The sequence below is a fragment of the Myxocyprinus asiaticus genome, chromosome 50 (assembly GCF_019703515.2).
Source record: "Myxocyprinus asiaticus isolate MX2 ecotype Aquarium Trade chromosome 50, UBuf_Myxa_2, whole genome shotgun sequence".
Taxonomy (NCBI): domain Eukaryota; kingdom Metazoa; phylum Chordata; class Actinopteri; order Cypriniformes; family Catostomidae; genus Myxocyprinus; species Myxocyprinus asiaticus.
The window spans coordinates 4,045,626-4,058,581 of record NC_059393.1 but is presented as its reverse complement, the minus strand read 5'-3'; the positions used below and the strand labels follow the sequence as shown (position 1 = coordinate 4,058,581).

The 12,956-nt window shown below is 38.1% G+C and overlaps 1 protein-coding gene across 6 annotated transcripts in view; it reads right to left on the bottom strand.

Annotated features, from left to right (window-relative positions):
- Window positions 1-12,956, bottom strand: part of LOC127438675 (ephrin type-B receptor 3-like) — a 73,817-nt gene that overhangs the window by 21,481 nt on the left and 39,380 nt on the right. For all 6 annotated transcript variants that reach the window (XM_051694416.1, XM_051694420.1, XM_051694418.1 and 3 more), the window contains exons 3-6: window positions 11,088-11,760; window positions 4,880-5,035; window positions 4,000-4,335; window positions 364-488 (exon numbers count right to left, since the gene is read on the bottom strand). In XM_051694416.1, the coding sequence (XP_051550376.1) occupies window positions 364-488; window positions 4,000-4,335; window positions 4,880-5,035; window positions 11,088-11,760 (1,290 nt within the window). The remainder of the gene's footprint in view (window positions 1-363; window positions 489-3,999; window positions 4,336-4,879; window positions 5,036-11,087; window positions 11,761-12,956) is intronic.

Below are 12,956 nucleotides of genomic sequence, written 5' to 3'. Positions count from 1 at the left end.
GGAACAGTGATAAAACAAGCCATATAAAACCAGCCAGCATCCAAACACAAGTTTGTTGCAGCTCCAGTTTAGTTTGTCAGTACAACACATCAAACATGCAGCAGATATGCTCGACCCTTTCTTCTCCCCTATGCAAATCTTCTTGCCACCATCACTGCCAAGCACTGGCTGCCTCGCGGTATCAGCGCTCAAAAGAAGTGGATGAATTGAGGAAGGAGTGAGGGAGGAGAGTGTTAGGGTATGAGAGAGAGAGGACGGGCTGACACTGTTGTCAGGATGAAAGATTATGTATAGAGCGGAGGATGACAGTGGAGGAATTGTGATTGAATGTCGTTCGCTTCATTGATTTACACTGGCTCTCACCTTCTCATGGTATTTAATCTCGTAATCCAAGATGATGCCATTTGGTTTTTCAGGGGGAAGCCAGGAGAGACTCATGGTGTTTGCTGACGCCCCCATCAGGTGAACAGTAGGAACTGCGGAAGGAGCTATATAAAGAAAATGAGAACAGTCCTGTTTTAATAAAAGCTGAATTTTTTTTTTTTTTTTTTTTTTTTCACATTTAAAGAGTTCTCTGATTCAGGATTACCAACAACCGGCTTTGAAGCATGCTTGCATGCATCAAACAGAAATTGCTCTTAGTTTATGGCACTTTTGAGATTGTGTTCTGTTTGAAGCATTCTGTTCTATTCTTGTGAATAGTGCCATGACAGACAGACAGGAAGGCTTACTCTCTGGCAGATCCAGTCCATACCTCTTACCACACAATCAGCAAATATGTTTATAGCTACACACACCCACATGGACACAACTCAACATGCACTATGACATTATTTTCATGACAATTAAGCAAATTTCCTCACCATTTTCTCATTTTCGTAATGCAAAAAATGCAATAAGTAAATAAATAAAATAATTAACAAATCTCATTACTGTAACGTGAGAAACAACTGATATTTCATTTAAATTGTAATTATTTGAACATGATGGTAGTATTTGTTGTACTGTCTAATTTGTTCAATAATATACAGAATGTATTTAATGCCATAATTTAGTCTGATTTAAATAGGAAAATACAGCATCTTTACTGTAATACAGAATAAAAATACAGTGTAAAAATAATGCCAAATAAGAAGACAATTAAGAATATGTAATTGGGAATGTAAATTGGAAATTAAAAAAAAAACTCAAATGTGAGATGTTCAGATGTATTACACTAATAAAAATGACAGTAATGTGCTTAATTGTCAAGAAAATAATATCATAATGCAAAAAGTCCTAATGGTCCAAAAATAGGCTCCATTGACTTTAAGCAGTATATATATATATATATATATATATATATATATATATATATATATATAGAGCTCTGGAAAAAATGAAGAGACTACTGCAAAATTACAAGTTTCCCTGGATTTACTATTTATACTGTATGTATGTGTTTGAGTAAAATGAACATTTTTGTTTTATTCTATAAAGTACTGACAACATTTCTCCCAAATTCCAAATAAAATTAATGTCATTTAGAGCATTTATTTGCAGAAAATGACAACTGGTCAAAATAACAAAAAAGATGCAGTGTTTTCAGACCTCGAATAATGCAAGTCTCTTAAATACTCATAAATACTCAAACCAGCCTGTCTGGCACCAACAATCATCCATTCGATTAACTAATAAGCCAATCATGTGGCAGCAGTGCAGTGCATAAAATCATGCAGATGCGGGTCAGGAGCTTCAGTTAATGTTCACATCAACCATCAGAATGGGGAAAAAATGTAATCTCAGTGATTTGGACTGTGGCATGACTGTTGGTTCCAGACGGGCTGGTTTGAGTATTTCTGTAACTGCTGATCTCCTGGGATTTTCACACACAACAGTCTTTAGAGTTTACTCAGAATGGTGCCAAAAACAAACAAAAAACATCCAGTGAGCGGCAGTTCTGTGGATGGAAACGCCTTGTTGATGAAAGAGGTCAACAGAGAATGGCCAGACTGGTTTGAACTGACAAAGTCTATGGTAACTCAGATAACCGCTCTGTACAACTGTGGTGAGAAGAATATCATCTCAGAATGCTATTCTGAGATGTGGGTTGACGCTGTTTTGGCAGCACGAGGGGAACTTACACAATATTAGGCAGGTGGTGTATATATATATATATATATACATATATATATATATACTGCAGACCAGTAGAGACGTGATAATATCAAAAACCGGAGATGCTAGCATCACATCTGAAGACAAATGGGGACAGTGTAGATTGTGTAAATTGTGTAGATTATTATTATTATTATTTTATTTATTTATTTATTTTTTGTTAAATGTGACCTGGGCATATTTGAGTTAAATTCACTCATTTATTTGTTTTCCTCATGTTGTTCTGTAGCACCTAAACTATCTTAGCACCTACTTTACACAATCTACACTGTCCCCATTTGTCTTCAGATGTGATGCTAGCATCTCCGGTTTCTGATTTTATCACGTCTCTACTGGTCTGCAGTGCCTCTTAGCATTTCACTTTGTGCTTTCTTGTCTCTCTCTCTTCCTTGCTCACACATTCTGAGTGTTTTAATCCCTAGGTCCGGTTCTTTGATCCTTCCCCTATCCCCCCCCAACCCACCCCCAACCAAACAACCATCAACCTACTAACTCAAGCCTTGCTCAGAAAAGCTCACCCTGAAGACAATACTCCCTGGTCAGCCCGCCTGCTTACACTCGGCCTGGGATTAAGGGGGCCTCTTCCTGAGGAGACAGTGGAAGTACCCATAAACTGAAGGCCCATATTTATTTTTTGTCTTAAAAGGGATGAATATTCAAGCATAGCTCTGGGAAAATCACCAGTTAATCTGATCGCAAGGTCTCCTAAATTCTGGAACCATGAGGGTGGGCTGCTATGTGGGCGTGCATGTCACCCTGGGCTTGACCCGGGCTAAACAGCAGCCTGAATCATATTACAATGCCTGTGGACAATGCCAGATAGCAAATATGAGGCATTCTGGGATCTGGGTGCAAGTATAGAGTGCTAAAGATTGTGTTAGACATATGCAGTGATCCTGAGAAGTCCAGTTTTCAATTCAAAAATGGATCACACAATAAGAAACGAGCTCTCTACAAATGTTAATGCATCTCCACATCTCACAAACCCAGCACACTCTACCTTAGCTATTGAGTATCGTAGCACAGCTCTTTGGCTTATATGTGTTCTGTGGGCTGAGCTCTGTGGGTTGAGTATTGTGGGTTGGAAGTGTCATAATTGAACCCATTATGCTATGCTATTTCAAGCCAGTGAGAATGTGAAGACCCTTGTCCTAAATTCACTTAGGTTCTCAACACTTTTGGAGGACACATATACCTGCTGAATAGAACAGTATGAATTTCCATGCTGGTCTAGACTGGATTATACTGATTAGTTTTGTCTGGTGATGGTCTAGCTGACTGACTAGCATCACTTTAGTTGGTGAAGCTAGTTAATCAGTATGGCATTTTTCGTAAAGCTGGTTGACAATGGGAATCATGCTGGTTAAGCTGGTCAAGAAACCTGGTCAAGACAATAGCACTTCTGAATTTCCATGCTTGTCTTGGCTGGTTTATGTTGGATAGTGCTGTTTTGGTGCTGGTCTAACTGGTTGACCCGCATATCCTTAGCTGCTGAAGCTGGTCAACCAGCATTGCCTTTTTTTGTGAGGCTGGTTGACCTAGGAGGTCTTAGTGGTTAAGTTAGTCAAGAAGCCTGGTTGAGACACTATCAGACCTGAATTACAATGCTGGTCTTAATAAGCCAGTTATGAAACCAACATCACCTTTGCTGGTGAAGCTGATCAAGCAATTTAGCCTTCATATCTAAAGCTGGTTTATCAAAAAACAAAACAAAACAAAAAAAAAAAGTTAGTTAAGAAGCCTGGTGGGGACACAAGCATACCAGCATCCAAAACACAACATTTGTTGGTGACCAGCAAGTATTTAAGATCACATTTGTTAAACTAAACCCATTAAACTGACCAGCCTGGTTGGTGGTGATGTTAACAGATGCAAAATGGGGTGCATAGGGACTCTTGTTGGAGACTCCGTTGACAGCCTGAATCTCAAAGCTGTACTGAGTGTGAGCTTGAAGGTTCCTGACAGTCACATGTCTCTCGGTCAGGCCGAGGTGGCGTGGAGAGATGTCCACATTGTCATCACACCTTGTGCAGGTTCCACGCTCTGGCAGACACTTTTTACAGATGACATTGTAGAAAATGTCATCTCTGCCACCTTGGTCACGTGGTTCATTCCACTCAAGTAACAATGACGTCTCGTTTACACTGGAGATGACGTTGTGAGGAGCTGAGGGCACGGCTGCAAAAAAGAAATTATGTTGTAAATGATTTAGATAATAAAAACCCTGGTGAAAAGAACAGATTAAACCAGACTAAGATGGTTTGCTGGTTTTAGCTGGTTTTGCTGATTTCACAGCCTTTCAGCAGGTCTAGCTAGTTGGCCAGTTTGTCTCCTTGCCTGATCAGCTGACACATGCACTAAGTCCATCTAAAACCATCAAACTAGACCAGCTTGAGCAGTGAAATAGCACCGGTGCTCTTGGGGAAAGCATTTTTTGGATGCATTTGCTCAGACTGCTCTCAGTGTTTTGAGCAAATACAGCTAGAGAGAAGCTACTATAAAGCAGGAAGAAAATTATTTTAAAAAACAATCATTCTCCTGACTGATGGGCCAGTGACTAAGAATATGGTTTGACATACAACAGATAATTTCTGAATTTATCCAATGGTATTTGGATAAAAAAAAAAAAAAAGTGTTTTGTTTTCAGATTAAATTACAAAAGAAATAGCACTGCTTGTATCTGGATGAAGTCATTCAGGGTTGAGTCGAGGTAATCACTCACTTGTGCATCCTGAGTCGGGAGAATCGTTGTCCGCCCGATAGTACCCATTCCTGCAGGAGCAGATGCTGGCAGCTCCGGAACTCGTCCTACTGTTAGGCGGACATGGGGTGCACAAACCTTCACCTTGCTTTGACTTGAAGGTGCCTGGGCTGCAAGCTAAAAAAAAGCTTGTTGTTTTTAAAAATGCACTGAAAACACTACTTTCACAGTTAGTGGTGAAAACAGTAATAGTTTCATTTCCTTTATGCCTAGCATGAATTTCTGCAACAGCATTTTGGTGTTCCGCTTTTGTTCAGGAGTGCAAACTTTTCCCAGAGACATAAGAAATTGCGAATAATGTGAAATGTGAATAATTATGGTGCATTAAAATCAAGTTTCTCTTGGTGCGAACACAGACATTTTATTGTTAAAATGGGAGCTTTGAACGTCTGTTCGCACTCACATGAGATGAGGATTGTAGTCATATCAGTAACCTTATAAAAGCTGTTTTATTCTACATGGGGCGGGGGCGCCCATATGGGGCTGCCATTTTAGAATCACATGACCAGCTGAATAATACTCGCTTAATCTCAGTAACCGTCTTGCTATTGGACACTTTCACTCTTGGATTAAATTAATCATGGCTGATTATGAATAGTGAATTTCTACAATGCCATCTGTAACTAAAAACTACTGATTTTGAATGATGCTACTTCCACACCACTAGGTGTCACTGTAAGTCCAAGATGACACAAACACAAAGTTACTGAGTGCACCTTTAACCGACTTTGTTTGTTTGTTTGTTTTTTTTTTTTCTTTTTTTCTCTTGCCTGCAGTATGTGGTCTATTTTTTCCATATTGACTTTTACAATCTTGGCATCATAAAGTACGAAGGCATACAGGTTCTTTCTTATGTATTTTTTGGCAACGTTAATTTGCTGTTGCTTTCCCTGGGGGAAATAACCCCCTTATGACTAGACAAGATCCAACAAAGTACCCTGGCCTTACATAAACCCCATGTGCATATGCTAACTGTCAACTTTAATTACAAACACACGGCTGTTAGCTCCAAACACCAGCACTCTTTATAATGAACTCCTTCAATCAATACTCAAACACAGGGCATGTCGATGTTGCACCAGAAGAAATATCTCTCAAAGTTAAACAAAGCATATTGAGGGGAACGAGAGAAAGTGTGAGCCGTTATCTTATGAATACAAAAATTACAGCATCATTCGCTGGTCTTTGGCCTTGTAGAGCACTGAGACCATTTACAGAGCTTGCGTACACATTTTAGCGCACTTTTGATAAATGTGGATGTGCTCTACAAGGTGCAAAACGACACTATGATCTTTCTGCTCTGTAAGTCACTTTAAATGTCTCGTTCAGTGATCGAGGAGCCAGTTTTATGTTAATTTCCAGCAAGGAAGGAATATAACAGCAGGTTTCCAACTTTATCGGTAAACTTAGAGGGTTGGAAACAGCAAATAAAGAACCACTGCAATGTTTTTGATTAACATGTATGAACATCTGGTTTCTAAGCTGAGGTAACCTTCCAAGTTCCCTTTCTCAGAACATGCAATATTGACATAACGTGCCATTAGTGCAGGGAAACTGTGTTAACTTAGCTAAATGGGGGGTTGTTTGTTCAACCATTAATCAAAAGTGTCCAAAGGTATAGGTAGTGAAGAAGGAACTTAGGAAATGATTCACGTAGCGATAAAGATGAAAGAGTGTAGGCCTTGTGAATGCGAGCTTATCGCACATAACACATCGCCTTGGAGATGAATGAGTCCTTAGAGTTTTCCCTCAGATTTCAGATGTACATAAATCAAGCAAACCTTAGATAGACAAACCGAGTCCATCTAGCTTCAAGTCCCCATGAAAGACTGCTCGAAATTCCCCTTTTAAAAAAAGTCAGGCTTTTTTTTTTGAAGGGTTGAAAGTGCTGATTAATCACTTCCAAGAAGGTAAGAAGTCAGTCCTTTTCTTTCATCATCATCATCTTTCCTCTAGCAGCACTCCTAACAGAGCAAGAGAGCGGAGAGGTGAAAGCAGGCAAAGAAATGCAAATCCTGCAAGCTTTTTTTCATGATTTCTCTCACTTTTGCACTCTTTCTAACACAGTCTATTGCTCACACTCTATTGTCCAAACTCTCTCTCTCTCTCTCTCTCTCTCTCTCTCTTTCTCTCTCTCTGTCTCTCTCTCAATGAGAGGAGAACATAGGGCTTAAAGGAGTGATTCGAATTTGTGCTGAAATTGGAAGTGAGGGCAAAAAACAGAGAGAAAAATATGGAGAGCTACGTAAAAGAAAATATCTCGACAATTAATATTCATGTGAATGTCCTAACAGTGCTCGAGCAGGTTATTAATGAGACCAGTGGCCTTCAGATGAAGGTGCACGAGAGAGGGGAGGGGGTGACAGAGATTTATCCCTCCTTTAGTTTTCGGTCAACTTGATTAGAGAACGTTTTATCAGGGCTTAGCCAGCAGTGCTCTCACCTTGAGCCGCCACAAGCAAACAAATTATTTTTTAACTGTACATCACAGAACAGATTTGCTAGGACTGCCCAATTTTTCACCAAAGGTGTATATATATATATGTTTTCGTTTTGGTTTTGTTGCTATGGTGTTGCCAGTTGGTTGCTATTGTGTTTTTTTTTTTTTTTTGGTGCTTACTGGCCAAAGTTAAAAGAGCCCACCCCTAAGTCTCTACAATATACTGGTCCCTAGATATGGATCAGGTGTTGTGATAGACCAATATATTGGCCAGGCTGATAAACCCACCAATATTTGGACAAGTCTCTATGATATTCTGGTCCCTTTATATGGCTTGGATGATGTAATAGACCCTTACAGTATATAGGGCAGAACGATTAATCGGCCAATATTTGGCCATTTTGAATTCGGCCTATAACCATAGCCACATGGTTCACAGAAATTTTAGCTTCTCTTTGTGTGAGTTCCTAAATCTACTGACATGGATCATAAACATTTCTTTATTTATCTATCTGTCTCTGCCATTATAAAACTCAATAAGTTGGGTTCCTCCTTTGATGTAGATCTACAAAATATTTTCACCCATTTTGTCATCTGCTGTAAGTGTTAGAAAAGTAATGACACCTCTTTCTAGCAAGTGCACTGTTTGAGATACTTCCCGTCTGCAACACAAACAGTGCCGGAGGAGTTCCACAGTGAAGTTTAATATGTATGATTAGGGGTTTGTTCAAATCCCTAACCCTAAGTGTGAGCAATAGTAATTGTACAGTGGCCGTGAAGTGCAAAACAAAACAACAAATCTAAAAACACAATGGCAAATCCAAAGACAAAATAACAATTCAGAAACACAACGGCAAATCCGATAACAAAAGAGAAAATCAGAAAACACAACAGCGAATCCAGAAACAAAACAACAAGTTAGAAAACGAAACAGCAAATCAGAAAACACAACGGAAATTCAGTCGAAACGGAAAGGGTAGGTACTATAGCTTCTCACCTGATTGGCTGTGTGAATGAGACCTAATCCTTTCTTCAGGATTTCTTCACTCACTGATTATATCAAAAACCATGCCCAAAGGTCACTGACTGAAAAACGAAATTATTTGGAGTGTTTTATCTCTCTCGGGAAAACAGTAACAGGAAACTTTATAACACAGAGATTAAAAACAGAGAGGTACGTTTTAGGTACGATGTTCATCTGTGGTCTCATGGTTCATCTAATGCATAAGGGACCGTCTTAAAATCCACAGACTGTGCTAAAATGTTAGTGCGTTCATTCAACTTGCATGTTCTAACTTAAAAAACACTGTTGTTTAAATAATAATAATAATAATAATAATAATAATAATAGTAATTATATATATATATATATATATATATATATATATATATATATATATATATATATATATATATATATTAAAATTGTATATATATATATTTATAAAAATAAAAAATTATAAAGGTTCCAGTTGCTGCCAATAGATAGATTTTCCAAGTATATGCAATTATAATGATGCAGTATTCTATTATTTTAGAAAAAGAAAAATACATATAATAATAATTTTCCAGATGTAATTTTTACATTACAAAAGTTGTAGCAGGCTGCCAGTTGTGTGAATGACTAACTCACATTGTTGTTTTTTTTTTAATTTTTTTTATTTTAAATAATACTGTATATGTATAATTCCACATCCTGGTAAAATCTCACCTAGAGTAAGTCAGAATATCTAATAGCATCCTTCTACAACCTTTACAATATGAAAATCATATCTTGGTCAAATTTCAGCAATTTGTTTTCTAAAATAATTCAACACTGAACTCGTAATTGGACATGCTGGCTACAAATGTAGAAAGTGAACCATCACGCTGACAGTCTACTACCTTTAGAATGTAAAAAAATGCTTTTTTAATAACAGTTTTTGTTATGTTCGCATATTCAAGTCAATTGAATGAACACTTGGACGCCGGTGTTTCAGCGCAGTTTGAGGAATTTTTAGACGGTCCCTTATGGCTGATGAACATGTACCTAAAATCTTTTCCTGCTCGATGTTTTTGTTCTCTGTGTTATAAAGTGTCCCATTACTGTTTTACTGAGTGTAAAACCACTCGAAATTTTCTGTAATTGAGCATTTGGAATAAATTTTGGAATAATGGGCAAAGAACCAGTCCTGAGGAAAGGACTAGATATTCTCCACACAGCCAATCAGGTGAGAAGCTATGGTACCTACCCTTTCCATTGCTGTTGTGTTTTCTAAATTGCTGTTGTGTTTTTGTTTTGATTATTTGTTGTTATGTTTCTAAATTGTTATTTTGTCTTTGGATTTGCCATTGTGTTTTTAGATTTGTTATTTCGCTTTGCACTTTACGGCCACCGTATTATTGCCTTATCAAGCCCCGCTAATAATCCTCTTTTCTCTGTACACATATTCCTCACTGTTCAGTTCTTTACTCCATAGGGTCACTGCTCGGTATCTCCAACTTTGTGGTTCTTATAATGTGTTGGAGCCTACTGTCTGTCTGTGACCTTTAACCTCTTGTGCCTTGACTGTCAGGGTTACTTTTCTCTCTCCATCTCATGCTCTTCATTAATGATTCACTGCAGCCCTTGCCCTTGATCCGCAAATCGATTCCTGGTCTCCTCTCACTCCCAGCTCTCCATTTGACCCTTGACCTCCCGCTGTCTGCTCTGCTCATTTTCACCATGGCTATGTTACACGCCGGCTTAATTCACCTCTGTCTAAACCTGATATGTGTTTCGTCAAGACCCCTCCTTTCTCTCAGCAAAAAATGTTCCACACCAACAGACATACGGAGTCTTTTACTTATTCATTGCTTTGCTCTGCTTAAATTGAGGTCAAATAACCAAATTCGCTGTTAGGCCAAACACCCTCAGTAAAAAATAGGATGATTTGTCCATGTGGCTTAATATGATACTGCAAGATAAGAATAAACTGCAAAGTGAGAAAAAAACAAAAACAAAAACAAAAAAACAACACATATATCAGCACTTGGGATGGGTGAAACAGCTTAAAATATATATCTTATTTTTTCAGCTTTTTGGTGATATTCAATATGTATCTCAATATTGATGTATTCGCTCTGAAATTACTTAAAAGGGATATTTGTTTTCCATTGTTGCCAAAAAAGATGATGATCAAAAATGTTAATGAAATAACACAAATAATATATTATACTGTAAAAAAAAAATGTAGTTAAAAGTAATCAAAGCATGTTTTTCCATTGATTTTTTATGTATAGTATATGGTATACACTGAATACTTAGTATACTACATAGTATATGCACCAATAAAACAATATGTATATTAATAAACAGCAATAGTTGTCTACATAAACCATTTTGATTCACAAAGGGAATTCAGTGTACATTTTTGAAAGAAGATGCAAACAAATCTTTCAATTAGTTTTGAATCGATTCATTAAAATGGATCAGTTTTGACTGATTTATGGAAATGAGTTGAACTTACCAAATCTAGTGATGTTTTAGCAACTGAAATTCGATTCAGATTAAAACATTTGTCTTGATACTCTCATTCAAGTCGTGAGACAGAGAAGGATCACAAAACTAACGTAAGACGATGTTTTGGGTCCAAAGATTTAGTGCTTACAACATGCAGCTTTGCAAAATGTTACATCTGTCACAAAATAATTGTGAATATATCATAAAAACAGTAGTTGATATATCACCCAGCCCCAATCAGCACTCACCTTGACATTGTGTTTCCTTAAGTGCAGGCTCAAACCCAGCCATACAAGTGCAGGAACCTACAGGAACCATCCATTCTCCATCTCCATTGCAGTAGAGCTTGAGAGGAACTGATACTTCCAGAGCATTAGCCACACAAGTGCCAGGGGCAATGACTAGTGACGTGGCCTCCGCGCCTGTTGCCGTCTCAGGGAAAACCGCAAAATTGGCAATGGTTGTAGAACACTTCTTGTAGAAAACTCGCACGGAGATCAAAGACATGCAGGCGCCCAAGTCTTGGAAGGCCAGGTAGAAGCCAGCCTTGGAAAGTGGACCAAAGCTGCGAATCTTGGTGTTGACACGACCGGACTCCAACATTGAGAAGCTCTCATCTGGAGCAATGGTGTCAACTTTGACATAAGGGTTCTCCATCCAAAATGGACTCGTGGCTGTTGCTGAATCTGAGTCCGATTCGTAGTAGAAAAGGTTGAAAGTCTCTTTACAAGATCCTGGAATGTTGGGAATGCTGTTGCAATCCCGTACAGTAAATTTCATCTCCACATACACACGGAGAACGTCCTTGCGAGGGATGAAGTCACTACGAAGCCAGTTGTTCTGGTTAAGCTCACGAACGTTGCAGACTTGATACGTTCGGATAGGATTCATGGCATCATCGTATCCACTAACTTCCTCCCACTGAGCGAAAGGTGAAAGAGACAAACAGTAGGAAAAAGATGCACTATTAATCATACAAAATCAACAAAAAAACAAGGTCACCTTGTGACTTTAAGTCTACAGGTGAGCTAGCATTTAATATGCTGCATTCAAGGTTTCTTCAACAGAACAATAGCAATAAAAAGGTTTTATCTACAGTACAGAACCATAGGTTTTATTGTCAGTCTTACAAATGAAAGCATTCTCAATCTGATGTTATCTAGGGCTTTGGAAGTCAAGTTCTGAGGTGTTGCGCTACAAAGGTACGACAGGCAATAAATCGCTCTTAGCTTCACGCGCTGCAAGAAAAAAGAAACTAAAGAAACAATATGGAGGAAAGAGCAAGGCGATAAAAAGAGTGAATGGGGTGGATAAAAGCGAGGGAAAATTACATTTTGTGCTTTTTGGATTGTGCCTTTTCAATTACACATTGTACACGCCGTACATGCTGGTCTTTCATCCGCACTCACCTCTGCAAATTCATCACAATTACTGTGGAGTGTCAGAACTCCATCAACAAAAACAACGAGTGGATGTTTACCTCATACCTCGAGTGTGGAGCACTCTCGGCATCACTTCACAATCAATTACCATTCAATTACACCATCATGATTACACTGTATTCATGCAGAGCAATAAGCTATCCAATAGTCTGCCTGAATTGTTGCCTTTTTGTCAAGCAGATTAAAGAGAAAATGTTTTATAATAACTATTCACAATAATAAACACGAACATGTACCTATATATATATATATATATATATATATATATATATATATATTTTTTTTTTTTTTTTTTTCATAAAACATTTTAGTTTCAGAAAAATGCAACATTAGGAATTCAGCAATTACTTTTTAGTGATAACAAGCAAGCAAATAGTTAAATCAGCATTTTGAATTAAGTTTGGACTGATTTCATGACTCAAAAATGTCATTTTAATTTCATGGGTTTAGTGTGAATGCCAACTGAACTGAAAATGTAAAGAACGAGCTAGAGTCGAAAAGGAAATGAGCATCCAGAGATCTGTTGATCAGAGCGGCGCAGTGTTTGTGCAGAGGTAAAGTCTTTAATTAACACAGCGATATGGATGTGGTGTGGACAGGCCATTCATCCGGATGGGCCCCGGAGACCTGAGGCAGACCGAGGCATCCAGAAATCTTTGCTTCATCACGGCTTTG